General features: G+C 43.4%; 1 protein-coding gene across 1 annotated transcript in view; it reads right to left on the bottom strand.

Annotated features, from left to right (window-relative positions):
- The window catches only part of foxo1b (forkhead box O1 b), a 48875-nt gene that overhangs the window by 4626 nt on the left and 27494 nt on the right, over window positions 1–16755 (bottom strand). The window contains exon 2 of the mRNA XM_052116668.1: window positions 575–766. Within this exon, the coding sequence (XP_051972628.1) occupies window positions 575–766 (192 nt within the window). The remainder of the gene's footprint in view (window positions 1–574; window positions 767–16755) is intronic.

Genomic DNA, 16755 nt, shown 5'->3' with positions numbered 1-16755 from the left:
TACATTCAAACAACATATTGCTATAAATTACTCTTAAAATATATAGATTTTTTATATCCTATGGTAATAAGATGAACGATTATGAATGATTCCCATATTCATTTACCACGGTATTTAAATGGTACAATGGTACTTTGATATATATATATATATATATATATATATATATATATATATATATATATATATATATATATATATACACATTGTTATTGAATTGCAATATTTATATGTATGTGATATATAAAAAAACTATAGTATTGCTACAGTACAGGTAAAAAAACAAAACAATGGTAGTTTTTAGAACTTTGTGGTTTGTTTCTCTTAAAATCAATGCAAGGTCTGTTGCAATTTTATTTGGGAGCAGTATGATAGGAAGTTTAATAGAAGTCATTTTATGGGCTAAACTTATCAAAACTTCTGACTATATAGGCTTCATGCTGAGTGAGGCATGCAAATACTCAAACCACCATATTTACATGCGCTCCCACACATTGCAATCTGCTTCAACAAAACTTTATACTGTGAAGTCACTCCCAGCAGGTGACCAGAGATCTGTTTCCCCTCAACTGACCTTTTTCTTGGAGGCTCGTCCACGGCTTTTTGTAAACTTGCTGTTGTTGTCCATGGAAGTGGCTCTCCTGCGTAAAGACTTGCCACTCTTGCCTCCTTCAGGGTTCAGCATCCACCACGAGCTCTTCCCAGTTCCTTCATTCTGCACCCGCACGAAACGACTGTGCAAGGACAGATTATGTCTGATTGAGTTCTGCAAGGGACAGAAAAAAATGGGATGAGACTTTACGACTTGAATACATTTACGTATAGATACTTACTGCAAAATGGAATGGAAATGCAATCTTGCAATCATTCAATCAAAAAACTGCAATAATTTAATCAATGTCATAATATAATGCTTCAGTGCTATGAGACAGTAATGGTAAGCAAATATGATTAAATAAATACCACAAAACCAATCAGTGATATTTTTCTAGACAAAACAATCTTTTGACTTACCAAGGACTTTTTGACTGGCAGACATTGAGGTTAGGGTGTTTTCACAGAGTGGCCCCAAAAGTATTAAAATACACAAATTCAAACTTATTGTATGAATTTCATTGAATTACATATAAAAACCTAAAAATCAAGTAGAATCCACAAACAAATATTTCTGGAGTTTGACAATCAGAATAACTTATGTCTTCATTTTAAAAAGAATATGTATTGTTTTATAATTTAAAACAAACAGAAGTCTTTTTGTGAAATGTTTTGTTGGAAATAATTTGCTAATAATGCAATGACATTCATACTTTTTTAAGTGTGGCTTAAGTTTCCAAATATGTTTTGAGGCCATGCATTTTTTAATAGTATATGTGTGTGTCTGTGTGGTCAGTTTGGTTCACCTTTTATATACTTGTCTAAGAATGAAAGCTATCCCTTATGTTACCTAATCACATACACACAATTGCATATAATTGCACACACTTAAATCTCCTTCAGCGTTTATATACAATATCAGCCTCAAAACCGAAAAACGTATTAGTCATGTCCTTTTTGAAGGCACACATACATGCTCAGGCATCAGTGTATACACACACATCCTGCACTAATGATATTTTGTCTGCTTCAGTTTTTCCATTCACACCCTGACCGTACCGTACCTACACTGAGAGAACAAGAGGGCAAGAGAGAGAGAGAACCACAGTATCATTTAAAAGCTCCAAATATTTGCTAGATTAACTTCCCTGTGACGGAAAAGAGGAAGAGGAGACGTCATTAAGACCTGATCTGTGAGCTGATTACTGAGGTCTGTTCATTGACCTATGAGAATGACCATCAATTCCCTGACAAACAACAGAAATACCAAGGTGATACTATGTTTTTCAACATTTACCATGGCAATACAATGGTATTCTCTGACGTACCTTGGAGTGCAATGTAAAAATCATGGTACATGAATATGGTATTCATTTAGTACAATAATCATTTTGATTTTGGTATTTGTGTAAATACCATTTCTCCTTAATAGAACCATGGTAGAAGAGGACCCATGCTACAAGAACATTTTATTTCACACACAGACACACAAAAAACTTATATATTTACATGTATAATATATAATAAATATTAACATACTAAATGTATAGTATAAGTGCCAAACATTGGTTAAATCAGCCAAAATAGAAAAATCAGCAAACCTCAGTTTCCCAGGAGATCAGATGCTGATTCTAGATCTACTTTAGATTTTTTGGCAAGTAGGTATTGTGACTGGTGTACACAAGAAACACATTCTCTTTATTCAAAATACAGTGCACTTTGTGAATATGATGCTTAGCTAAGTGTAATTCATGTAATGGGCACAGAGATCAAATCAATGAACCCAACACAACAACAGAAAAAAAGGAAAATAAGAGCACAAACAGACAATTTCCCTACACAAGCATGTGAATGTAACTCCCTCCATAAACGCAGACTATGCAGACAAAGACAAAAACCTCATTGGCAAGACTAGATCAGTACTGACCTCAGTGAACTTGTGAAAAAAGCAGGTCATTCAAATTGGTTTGGGTGAACCAAACACATTTTTTAAATTCCTGATGTATTAGAACATAAAGATTCTTTTAAAGGTGCAAGACCAAGTGACTAAGGCCACATCCACACTAATCCATTTTCATTTAAAAACGTCGTTTTAAGTTCCATAATGTCATTGTTTGCCAAAGTATGTGGTAATGGAGAGCGTTTTAGAAATGCTCTGTTTTTGGGGGAGGAAAACTGGTGTGGATTAGAGGTATAAATGTGGTGCAATTATTGTGTTCTCTTACAAGAGGTTCTCTCGTATTGCGTAAGCTAGCTTACGCTACGGGAAAGATTCATCTTTTCTGAGATATTGAAGCCAAAAAATTATCCTTAATTTTGTATCCATTGTCAACGCAGTGCAGCAACTGCATACCTTGAGCGGGCTAGCTAGCGAGCTCATAGGTTGCTCTGCGGCAACTGCTGCAGCCTATAGACGAACTTGAGTGAACTTGCGTCCAATGACAGGCACCCGCGCCGTCACTGTATCAAAGCCCGCCAAAATGGGCGTGGCTAGAGTGCATATAAGCATAAGTTCGTAGGCTGGAACCCTGATTTTCATCTATTCAGCGAAGTTCTTCGCATCTCTGAACTGCAGAAGCCGCGTCGCCGTTAGTGGGGCATCTAGCAAGCTTGGACAGCGCTCGAAGAAGCCGGCCGTCTTCGCCACCTTCAGCCGTCCTGCGAGCTACGCCATCCGGCGACGTATCCTTTTTAGAGCAAGCTAGTTCCTCAGCGAACTTCACAAAAAGAGCAACGAGCGTCTTTTTAAAGATGCCTCGCACCACCTGCGCCTCATGCCGCACCCCTCTCAGCGCCGGAGACCGCTACCTCATATGCGCTCTCTGCCTGGGACTGGAACATGCAGAGCTCGCCCTTGCTGACGGCGGATGCGACCTCTGCGAGGAGCTTCCGATGTCGACCCTGCGGGCTCGACTCGAAGCACTCAAAACCGAAGCCGCCGCACCGCCTTTCGTTTCGCCGCGCAGAAAGAAGCGCCGCTCCCAAAGGCTGCCGGAACTGGTGTTAGAAGCGACTACCTCGCCAGAGCCTCTCCCTCGAGCCTCGCTTTCACCCTCCCTGCCCCCCCCGGGACACGCAGTTGCCGCCGAGCGGCCGCACTGTTGCCATCTCGGATGACGAGGCGGAGGATAAGGGCTGCTGTTCCATCATGGCTTCGGACAGCGAGGAGTGGTCAGGCTCCCAAGCCTCCTCCTCGGCCCAGGAATCCAGCAGGACCCGCGCCGGAGTCGAGGAAGAACTAACGCGCCTCCTCACACAGGCCGTCGACCGCCTCGGGCTCGAGTGGTCACCGCCCTCTGAGCAGGCTCCCAACAGACTCGACGGCTGCTTTCTTCAGAGCCGTCGCCACGCGGCGCCATGCCCGGCCGCCCCTTCCTGCCGGAACTCCACGCCGAGCTCTCTAAATCGTGGAACGCGCCTCTCTCAGCCAGGAACCGATCCCATGTCTCCACCTCTCTTGCTTCGGTGGACGGCGCCACCGAGAGGGGCTATTCTTCCATCCCCACGGTCGAGGATTCGGTAGCAGCACACCTTTGCCCGCCCTCCGCGAGATGGCGGTCTAAGCCAGTGCTCCCGTCTAAGGCCTGCAGAACTACTTCCGCCTGTGTTGGCCGCGCCTATGCCGCCGCCGGCCAAGCTGCATCTGCTCTGAATTCCATGGCCGTTTTACAGATCCTCCAAGCGGACCTTCTCCGAGAATGGGATGAGAAATGCAGGCACCCAGAGGCTGTTTCAGATCTAAGGAGCGCGACGGATCTCGCCCTTCGCGCCACCAAAGCTGCAGCCCAAGCCCTAGGGAAGTGCATGGCCGTGCTGACTGTGACCGAGAGACACCTATGGCTAACGCTAGCCGATATGGGAGAAGCTGAGCGCTCCACGTTCCTCAACGCGCCGCTCTCTCCGTCCGGTCTCTTCGGTTCCGCGGTGAGTGGCATTGTTGACCGTTTCTCGGAAGTCCAGAAAGCCACTCAAGCCATGAATCTCTTCCTGCCTCGTCGCGCTAGCTCCTCTGCAGGCCGCCCACGTGACCAGCCTCCTGCACGAGCCTCTTCACAGCGCCCAGCTCAGCAAAGCCAGACTTCTCAGCGTCGACAGGGCGGCCGCCCTAGAACGCGCTCAGACAGCCGCCGCAGACCGCCGCCCCCCCGCGGGCCTCGGCCTAAGATTGCACTGAAACCTGAGCAACCGAAGTCCTCCTAGCTTTGTTAAGGAAACGACGGCTCAGTCCCGCCGCGGCCGGACCACCGTCAAAGCTTCGCCCCCTGTCAGTCCCCTTCTCTCAGGCTACTGCAGTGGTGGATTCAGCAGCCAACAAGCCGGTGATACTGCCTGCTTGCCTGCACTCAAATGCCGTTTTCACGGCGAACAAAAGAAATTTTGTGAAAAGCAAACATGCCTTATGTGTAGAAAATGTACTTCCCGTGTCCCTATCAGAGCCCACTCACATAAAGCAGGCACAGCCAGCTCGAGTGTTAGAGTCAATAAACGCGCCCACGAATCCGTGCAGGTTTATCAATACACCGTCCTTCCGTTCGGCCTGTCTTTAGCACCCCGTACTTTCACGAAGTGCATGGATGCGGCGCTCGCACCCCTGCGGAGTCAGGGCTTGCGAATTCTGAACTATTTGGACGATTGGCTGATTTTGGCACAGTCACATACGGAGCTTCTGTCTCACAGGACAGTTCTCCTCAGTCATCTGAACAGTTTGGGTCTTGCAGTCAATTGGACCAAGAGCTCACTACAGCCCAGTCAGGCAATTTCCTTCCTTGGAATAGAACTAGACTCCATGGCGATGACGGCTCACTTATCTACACAGCGCGCGCGCCGTGTTCAGCGACTAGCCGTGTCCTTTCAGATGAACAGCCACACGCCTCTGAAAAAATTTCAGAGAATGCTAGGTTACATGGCCTCAGCCGCAGCAGTACTTCAGCTGGGTTTACTGTGCATGCGCCCGCTTCAGCATTGGCTGAACACCCGCGCGTCTCGCCGGGCTTGGGCCACGGGCCGCCAGCCGATCAGAGTGACTCAGACCTGTATCTCAGCTCTGCAGCCCTGGGCAGTAGCCAAATGGTATCAGTGGGGAGTGACGATGGGAGCTGTATCTCGTCGAAAAGTCATCTCGACAGACAGGAAAAGCTCCTTCACATAAATTGTCTGGAAATGATAGCGGTCGAGTACGCGCTCGTGCGCTTCCTCCCGGTCATTCAGGGTCACCACGTCCTGGTCCGTTCGGACAACAGATCGGTTGTATCCTATCTAAACCGTCAGGGCGGTGTCAGATCCAGGAACCTCTTCCATCTGACAAAACGCATACTGAGTTGGTCCCAGTGCCACCTGCGCTCGCTGAGGCGACGCACGTGCCAGGCCACCTGAACGACGGCCCAGACAGACTGTCCAGAGACAATATTTCCCCAGGGGAATGGTCCCTGCACGGTCAAACAGTCCAGAAGTTATGGAGCATATTCGGCAGAGCAGAGATAGACCTCTTTGCGTCAGAAGAGAACTCTCACTGCCCAGTATTTTTCTCGAAAAGCGAGGACGTGCTGGCCCAGGACTGGCCCAACCGCTCGCTTCACGCCTTCCCTCCCGTCTCGCTATTGCCACAGGTAATGCAGAGGATCAGGGAAACGCGTCACTCGGTGCTCCTCATAGCCCTGCGCTGGGAGAATCAGACATGGCTCCCGGAGCTTACGCAGCTGTCACTGACAGCCCCGTGGCCCATTCCAGTGAGAGCAGATCTCCTCTCTCAAGCTCGCGGCACGATCTGGCATCCCCACCCAGAGCGCTGGGCGCTGCACGCGTGGGTGATCAACGACTACCCGTCGCTTTGCCAGGAGTAATAAACACTATCATACACGCTAGAGCCCCTTCCACGAGAAGACTCTATGCGTCCAAATGGTCTGTGTTTTCAAAATGGTGCACCGACAGAGACCTGGACCCAAGGACATGTGGGGTGTCGTCGCTGCTCGTGTTTTTACAAGAGCTGCTGGATAAGGGCAGATCCCCATCCACGCTCAAAGTGTACGTGGCGGCCATCGTGGCGTTCGCTGAACCCCTGCACAGCCAGTCACGGGGAAAAAACAAGCTGGTCATCCGCTTCCTCAGGGGAGCTAGAAGGATGAACCCCCCACGCCCCCCATTGGTTCCTATCTGGGATCTTTCCGTAGTTCTCGAAGCTATGAAAGCCCCCCCTTTCGAACCGCTTCAATCCGTGGATTTGAAATACCTTTCACTCAAAACCGTTTTTCTGACTGCCCTGTCATCAGTTAAACATGTGGGAGACCTTCACGCGCTGTCTGTCAGCGCTGCGTGTCTTGAGTTTGGACCAAGTGACTCCAAGGTCATTTTAAAGCCTAGACACGGCTATGTCCCCAAGGTGATCGGTACTCCTTTCAGAGCACAAATCATTTCCCTATCGGCGCTGCCAGCATCCGATAGCGAACGCGACGCCAATCTCCTTTGCCCAGTCAGAGCACTGAGATTGTATACTGCACGCTCCGCCTCTTTCAGACGCTCTGAGCAGCTTTTAGTTTCGTTTGGAGGGCGCACCAAGGGTTTCGCCGCCTCGAAACAGACACTGTCTAGGTGGATAGTGGATGCTATTGCTGCCGTGTACGCGTCAAAAGACCTACCATGCCCGTTAGGCATTAGGGCTCACTCCACTAGAGGCATGGCCTCCTCGTGGGCATGGTCCAGCGGGATTTCCATTCATGACATATGTGTGGCAGCGGGCTGGGCTTCCCCCTCCACCTTTGTCAGATTTTACAATCTGGAAGTGCCCGCCCTGCAGGCAAAACTACTAGCGGTTTAATACGCTACAGCTCCCCTGGTGAGCTGCACTGATGGGACACATTCCACACAGACCGGCACCGGCGCTCTGTCTTTTCCTTCCCACTATGTGCTTATGTATTACACACACACCTGCCCGCACTCTTGCCGGCCAAATATTATTTCCCCACTCACAAGGACTCCTCCGGGTCCCCCCACCCCCAGGGCTCATGCAGTGGATGCTTGGCGCGCACGGCGTTGACAATGGGTTCCCGTAGCGTAAGCTAGCTTACGCAATACGAGAGAACCTCTCGTAAGAGAACGAAACGGTTACCTTACGTAACCTCGGTTCTCTCTAGAAGAGGGAACGAGTATTGCGTAGCCGGCCGTGCTCGCGCCACGAGCGATTTTCGCTTCATTCAATGAAAACCAGGGTTCTAGCCTATGAACTTACGCTTATATGCACTCTAGCCACGCCCATTTTGGCGGGCTTTGATACAGTGACAGCGCGGGCGCCTGTCATTGGACGCAAGTTCACTCAAGTTCGTCTATAGGCTGCAGCAGTTGCCGCAGAGCAACCTATGAGCTCGCTAGCTAGCCCGCTCAAGGTATGCAGTTGCTGCACTGCGTTGACAATGGATACAAAATTAAGGATAATTTTTTGGCTTCAATATCTCAGAAAAGATTAATCTTTCCCGTAGCGTAAGCTAGCTTACGCAATACTCGTTCCCTCTTCTAGAGAGAACCGAGGTTACGTAAGGTAACCGATTCGTTTTCAAATGTATTAGTGTGGATGTGGACCAAATCTAACGCCACTACATTGGAGAAGGGTATGGTTTATTTCCTATGTAGCAGGAAGAAGATTGGTAGGAAGAGGAAAAGAGAGGCACCACAGTAAGGACCAAACCTCAGAGGAAGGTCATCGGGAGGCCACCTCCAACCTTTGATGAAGGTCATGACCTATAAGGTCAAGTCATGGGAAGTGGAGCTTCCACATCACAGAATCACTCTAAGGGGAGCTGACCACATGGGAGAGATATGAATTCCAAAAGGCTGAGTGCAAAATGTGATCCATCCGAAAAGAGAAAGTGTACAAGTGAAAAAGATGGACGTATTGTGAAGTACCATGGAAATACATGGTGTGGATGACAAATAAAATGAGACATTTTGGAGTGGTGGTGGTGTAGTGGGCTAAAGCACATAACTGTCAATCAGAAGGTCGCTGGTTCGTCTCCATGTTGGTTAAGGTTCGTAGGTGCTAGTTTGGTCAAAACACTATTTTGCAGGCTGGTTCAGCTAATGTGCATGCACGTCTTCGAGATGACCTGACAGGTGATGTTTGTATCTAAATGGAGTAAGGTGGGACTTCCTTTTCTACATACGCCATACTGGGTGTTCAAATTTCTCCCAATTATTTAAATACAAGTACTCCATCTCGGGCTAAATATTCTCTGGTTTGGAGTTTATCTAGCTGATGGACCAGAACAGCCAAGCTGTTCACCTGCAAAAAGGCTGGTTAAGCTACTTTAAAAGCATATGGGATGAAACCAGCACACCAGCATGCAATGCATGGAACCAGGATCCAAAATAACAACATATGATGGCGACCAGCAATGTTGGCCTTTATAGCAGGGTGAAGAAGAGAGAGAAGGTGTTTGAGAAAATATGTGTAAAAGAGAGAGAAGAAAAGGATGAAAAGTGAGAGGAAAAGGAAGAACTGGAGTAATAGAGATAAAAAAGAAAGCGAGGTAAAAACTAAGGAGAGTAAAGTGCTTAAGAGTGAGCTAGAGAGCTAGCAGGAATTGAGTCAGGGAATGGGAGGGTGTGTAGAGGTAGAAAAGGGAGCAGGGCGGTTGGGAATGTTTTCCTGGTGAGAGGGATGGGGTCGATGGGTTCACTGTGTTTGTCTGTGTGTGTGTGCGTAGAGAAAGCCAGCTTCTCCAGTAGTGCTGACAGACCCTTGCAAACAGAGAGAGTGAGAGAGAGAGAGAGAGAGAGATAGAAAAAGAGAGTAATAATGTATGGTGCTGTCTGGCGTCTGTCTCCACTGTAATAGAACCCCCACAGCACAACCTCACTCCACCCTGAAACCGACTCCATACCGTGTAGAGAATGAGACAAAGAAAGAAAGAATGATAGCAAGAAAGAACGAAAAAAATCAAGCAAGTAAGAAAGAAAGCAAGACACACAGTCACATTTAGAGCACATGTGCACACGCTTTGCACATGTACATAAGAGCCAGGCGACAGGATGTGAGTCAGTACAGGAATGTGTATCATTGCAACAGGGAAGGTGTCACACTTTTATAATCAAACCATAGATCACTTGTTTAAAAAGAATAAAATGAGGTAGAGGCCAGTATCCACTTTGTTCTCACTGAAAGTGAAAAGCGAGACTTGCACATGCATATTAGCTATTAATGTAAGACAATGCAGGCACTTGAGTCAATGGGTGGGACAGTACCTTCCTTGCGGTTTTTGCTCTTAGGGGCACCTCCGCTTAAAAGGGCACCTTTACATTTGTGATGGGCTCCTTTTGATTAGTGAACGAAAGGGGCCCCTGCAGCCCCCATTCTGTGCACATCAGTGTTTCAGAACTATTCTATATACTTTTCCAAAACATTTGAACAGTTTTGTTTTTCATGCTACTAAGAGGGCCAATGTGAAGTTGACTGTTTAGGCACTGTGTTGATTTACTTATGTATAAAACAGCAATAAAGTAATTCAAGGACACAGCTCACAGCATGCTTTGAATGTGTAGCCTGCATGACATGAAGACGCCCCAAACAAAATATACATTTATATATTTTAAAATAAATTATATTCATTGAAATTAATCGCAATTCCGCTATCAATGAAAATAATCAACAATTATGATTTTTGTCATAATCGTGCAACTCTACTAGCAATGGCGAGCCCATGGGACATCTGTGCGTGGTGTGGGGCCTTTACCTCTCTCTCTCTCTCTCTCTCTCTCTGACCCCTCTCTTATCACAGGTATGTGAGGTATTTCAAAGGTACGTTGTGACCTTTGGTCTCAGATCTGGGATATCCCCAACTGATCTGCGACAGTAAAAAAGTTAACATTAAAATCCCCTTTCCTGTAAGATGTGAGTTATTTGAAGTCTGAGATGAAAAGACTGTGGACTCATGCACCAGTTTATCTACAGATGGGTGGAAAGTGTGCTCAGGATTGCACAAATTGAAACTTCTTTTATTTTAGGTTGTTATAAGGTTGCACAGATAAAAGGGTGATAAATGAAATCAATACATCTGAAGAATTGCTCTGTAGACATCAAGAGGAAAAGAAGACTACACATGAACAGTGGCATCTCAGGGTCATTACTTAGTGTGGGGCACAATCACTTAATCAATTATTTGACCGTTCTTTGACACATTGACGAATAGTTCCAAATTCTGTCTGCCATGTTGACAGATAAACAAGAAACAAGAAAAACATTTTAACCAAGTGCATCAGTTTTGACTTCACTCTTTGTCCCTCAAATTCCCGCTGTGCATGTGCCCTGTTTATTCCCTGGTATTAATATACATATATGATGCTTATTAACTGGTGACATCATCATTTACACCTGGTATTGTGTGTCTCTTTTGTGTTTAGATTTTGAGTAGAGTGTATCTGATTTAATGACTACTCACATTAATAATTACTTCAGTGTGTTAATGCATGATAATAAAGTGCAAACTGAATAATACAAAAAGAAAGCACAAAAAAGTAGCAGATCATTTCAGCCAATTATGCATGCATTTAATATAAGCGCAAACATCATGTTTAGAGCATAATTGTCAAAGGCGAAGAAAAAAAAACTTGATTGACTTGACGTAGAAGTTTCACACTAGAACTCATTGGATTCACCAGACTCAAACAAGGGGACTCAAAAAATCTATCATTAAAGCCTATCTACTGTCATGTATGTGCCATTATATTGGATGCTACGTCCCTCAATGCCCTAATACTTACAAAATGAAAACAAGTATAGCTGATAAAAATAGACCATGACAGAATGAGTAACGAATAAATATTTTTTCGAGCACAACATCTGAACGTGATGCCAAACAAACATCCCTAATAATTTAATCTCATCACAAAACACCACTAAGACATGCACATCCACGTCAAATAGCTCAATTGGCCGTGGAAGTAAATCACAAATAGGCAAATTATAGTGGGCCTAATTAGCTCAGCGAGTATTGACGCTGACTACCACCCCTGGGGTCACGAGTTTGAATCCAGGTCATGGTGAGTGACTCCAGCCAGGTCTCCTAAGCAACCAAACTGGCCCGGTTGCTAGGGAGAGTAGTCACATGGGGCAACCTCCTCGTGGTCGCGATTAGGGGTTCTCGCTCTCAATGGGGCGCATGGTAAGTTGTGCATGGATCAAGGAGAGTAGCATGAACCTCTATGTGCTTTGGCTCTCTGCTGTGTCCTCCGCCACCCGGACTGAGGGAAGTAACCGCGCCATCACGAGGACCTACTAAGTAGTGGGAATTGGGCATTACAAATTGGGAGAAAAGAGGATAAAAAAAGGTATGCATATTATCTCTCTAACTCGAATGAACAGCATGACAAAACTAATCAAAATGACAGACTCCCAATATTTAGCAGTCATAGTAATACAATAACAAACCAATGCATAAACAAAACCTCAACACAATGGCATGCAATTCATTGAAATGATGAATGGTGCACTTTCACTAATCCAACCAGCAGCACATTATAATAAAATTAGCTTTTAAAACTTTCCAATGAAGTTCACTACGTAGGTCTACTCTGGACCCGGTAACGTCCGAGGCTCATGTCAACAGCTTGACATAAATATGATCAAATCTTTTGACTGGCTTAGGGGCAAAAGGCAAACTAGCCCCTCAGAACATCGTTAAATGCATGTTGCACATGCGCATGATGTTCTCCAGAACTCCGTTGATTAACATTGAGAATGAAGGGCTATCCCCACACATAGCAAATGAGAACGATTAAATGGCTTTTATGCAACATACCTTAATAATGATAATAATAGAATTGAATCAAAATAATATATGCTTTTTCTTGTATAATGGACATAAAACATGTTTAAGTTAAATATATTATTTCTTAAAATAAATTTAAGAAGATGGCATGCAATTTGCACAACAGTGGGTCTTTGCCCCACTTGTCCCAAATGTAGAGATGCTGCTGCAAATGAATGGAGTTACGGAGATACAATGGGTTACAGATGTCTCAGTCCAATTCTGAAAATACCTCTATTTCGCATTTTATTCTAATTTATTAGCTATTTTTGTTCATTACAATTTATATTATCAGGAAAAGAATTGAAAAAAGTTAGTTAAAAAATCAAAATTTCAAAATGTATTAGTATTTGGTATGTCCCCCTTTTGCTTTAATGCACTTGAGATGACATGGACTGAACAAGTTTGAGCAAAACCTGATGATCCATTCCAACATGATTTGAGAATGTTCCAAAAAGCATCTTGTGGGATTCAACGAGAGCAAGTAAATTTTACCTTTTTTTTTTTTTTTTTTTTTTTTACAAAGGAGTTCAAACTTCACTTATATTTGATTAGTTACAAAAAAATAGATTAGAATCTAAAGTATTTCATTTGATGACTTAATGTTTCTTCGCTTTAAAAAATTCCAATATCTTAAAACATATTTCCAGGTTTAAATGAGATTTTAAATCCCAGTTTTTCCAATGTGGACTGTATGTACAGACAAATTGGTTTTCTGGTACTCTGAGTAATTGAAAGGCAAGTAGTGAATTATTCACAGCCAATATACAATGAATTAGTAAACAGAAGTGCATTTGCTTATAGTAACAGGTGTTTTTGAGTCTGTATTTATAAATGTGTGTGTGTGTGTGTGTGTGTGTGTGTGTGTGTGTGTGTGTTTTGCCAACACAGTTTGGGCCAAAAGTCCCCACAAATGGCTTGATAAATATACTGAATAATGTCTTACTGAAAATTTAGAAATGTTTCTCTAAAGTTTAGGTTTAGGGGTAGGTTTAGGTGAAAATATCATTAGCTCACTATAAAACAATACAAGTTAATAGCAAGTCTCCACCGGGATGGAAAAGGATGTGTGTATTTACTGTATGTGTGTGTATGTGTGAAAAAACGCAATTCTATTCTAATCCTCAAGGCTATATCTGCAGTGCTAGGTGCCAACAGGCTATGCTTAAGGGGTCAGGTATTTTGTGTGTGTGTGTTTGTGTGTGTGCATGTGTGTATTTATAAACAAGTCCGAGAAACCCCACCTGTAACCTGTCTGACACACAGACATCAGAAACATAGACTGCCATTCAAAAACAAGCAGGCAATATTAATCATCCATCACCTTGAACACTTACAACTCATCAACATACTGTTCCCAAACCATTTACACTCACATTTTATGTAATCAAGGACAAATCAAGGAGTCAGACTGTGTTAAACTGAATGCCTAAATCAGAAATCATATTGCATATCATATTTTTGTCATGCTTTTTTGGATATAGAATAGGACATGAGAGAATGACCTAATGGGGCTGTTCAAACAGAATGCGTTCTTGAGTTATTAAAAAAAGATACACAACAAATGGAACCAAATTCACGTGTCTTAAGACATGATTTTAAAAGTTTAAGTTCTTTCAACTTGACAGTCTTAGAAATGCTTTGTTCATGCAATGAGATGCTGACAAAGCAGCAAGATGGGTTTTTATCACAATGATCAAAGACGCCTAGCACATAGAAAAACAATTCCAAAACAGCGCAGACAGATGCATAAATGCTTTTTGTGTAAATGGCCTTAAACGCTTGTTACACTGCAAGCCACCAGCACAATTTAAAGTGGTGTTTACAGCATTGCCGATAGCAGTGAAGACACGGTATAATGTTCGACTGTGGGCATCAAAAGTTTAACATTGTTAACAGTACAGCTGTTTGACTGGAGCCAGTAATGCGTGACAATTTGACAACGAACACTGGTCAAAGTAAACAAGCAATGCTTCGAAAGACCAGGTGCAATCTGACAGACAAGTGCCTGATTTTCACACACTCACACATACACACACACACATACACACACACACGCACACACGCACACACACACGCACACACGCACACACACACGCACACACGCACACACACACGCACACACGCACACACACGCGCGCGGGTTGGTGCAGCTATCCTCATGAGGACTCTCCGTAGACATAATGATTTTTAGACTGTATGAACAATAGATTATATCCCCTAAACCTATCCCTCACAAAAAACGTTCTGTATTTTTACATTTTCAAAAAAACATTTTGGATTTTTTTTAAGCGATTTGAATTATGGGGACACTAGAAATGTCCTCATTAATCATATTTAGCACAATATATAACATTATATATATAATATAAACATAATTACCAGATTGTAACCTAATATATATTTGTAAACCACTCAAACCCACCCACACATACAAACAAAACGCAACAAATCCCTCATGCACGCAAATGCATCAAACGAGCAACAAACCAGCCTTTTATTTCGATTTAAAATTTCCTTGGCCCAGTGAGTCGTCTATGCCATAAGGTGGTTGTCTAACTTTGTGCTGAACAGTTCTCATTTACCATAACGTTCAGTACTGATCTGGGCTTCCCACTGTGGTTCAGCAAAATCAGGATTAGAATAGATTTACTGAGCAAGTGACACCAAGGTAGACCATGACAAAAGTAAACAGACAGCGAGAGCAACATTGTATATACCTGTATAAACATCAGCAGACACATGGGCATGTCATCATGTCTGTTGCAATATTAGCACATCAAGAAACCTAACCTAGTGTAACAGGTGATTAGATAAACCATGAGTGCACCGAGCAAAGATTTTGTTTCTGCAAGTGAGATTCAGTCATCTGTTGGACACGGTCTTGAGTAAACACAAAAACTGACATACTGCATCCTATTTTATGCCTCATAGGAGTTCTGAACCAGAGGAGTATGTCAGTGGATGAGATTTCAGTAAGAAGAGATAAACACTAGTGGAATGCAAAAGTTCAACAGAGAATGGTGAGAGGTTCTGTGAGATAAGCCCTTGACAGAGACTTCATTGGGCTAACCACTTCCTCCTGCGCACATCCGCTTTATCTCTCTCCTTCATTGTAAATATTTAGCACTGAGGTGAAAAAGCAAAGAATAAATATATGTCTTGAATGTGTCACTGTCAAAATTCCCAGTAAAACTGGTCAGTTCTTTAAAAGTCATTCACTTCTGTATTCAAACACACACTTGCAACAGCAAAGCGAGTTAGCAATGCCCATGGTCAAGCATCTAGTCTACACATTGTATTGTGCACTCTTTAATGTGTTTACATTTGGTGCAATAAACAGTCTGAAGCAGCTTGTTTTCTTTTTCTTGTCTAAGATACAGTACATTAGGGGGAGTATTTAAAGTTCCCTATTAAAACTGAATTGAATTGAATGCTGTATTAAACTGAGTTCTGAATTTGCAAAAGAAGCATTTGAATTTAATGGAAAACTAGTACATTGTGGACAGAATAAATCTCTGTCAACCCAAAGATTCACACCCCTAAATAGCACCCTTGGATCATGGAGCATGGACATGCACGACTCATATTTTCTTTAAATAAATCTAGTAATCTTTGTAAAAATCTATGTTATACTGTATTATAGTTAATCTTAATTAAATATAATTAAAATATTGATGTTTAACAATGCTGAATACTAATACTACAATGTTAGTTCAGCCAAAGCTTTAGTTATGGTGGCGATTTATAGTCTTCAGGCTTCACACACAGATTTCACACCTCATATTTGCACTCTAATCTACAATAGAGGAGATTCACTGTGAAGTCCCACAAGCACATGTGCTTTTTAAGAGTTCTTTAGTATCACTCACACACACACACACACACACACACACACACACACACACACACACACACACACACACTTGTTGTGTTTCCATGTTTTATGGGGACTTTCCATAGACATAATGGTTTTTATACTGTACAAACTTTATATTCTATCCCCTAAACCTAACCCTCACAGAAAACTTTCTGCATTTTTACATTTTCAAAAAACATAATTTAGTATGATTTATAAGCTGTTTTTCTCATGGGGACCGACAAAATGTCCCCACAAGGTCAAAAATTTCGGGTTTTACTATCCTTATGGGGACATTTGGTCCCCACAAAGTGATAAATACATGCTCACACACACACACACACACACACACACACACACACACACACACACACACACACACACACACACAAACACACACACACAAAGCTGCACTTTACCTTGATTTCATGTGGTTTCATATAGGAGGGACAGGAAAAGCTGAGATGATTATAGCGTGTGAGCAAAAACACTCATCCACAGGCCCTTTGT

Source organism: Xyrauchen texanus, chromosome 43, assembly GCF_025860055.1.
Source record: "Xyrauchen texanus isolate HMW12.3.18 chromosome 43, RBS_HiC_50CHRs, whole genome shotgun sequence".
Classification (NCBI taxonomy): Eukaryota; Metazoa; Chordata; class Actinopteri; order Cypriniformes; family Catostomidae; genus Xyrauchen; species Xyrauchen texanus.
The sequence above is the reverse complement of the archived record's forward strand: the minus strand, read 5'-3'. Positions and strand labels throughout refer to the sequence as shown.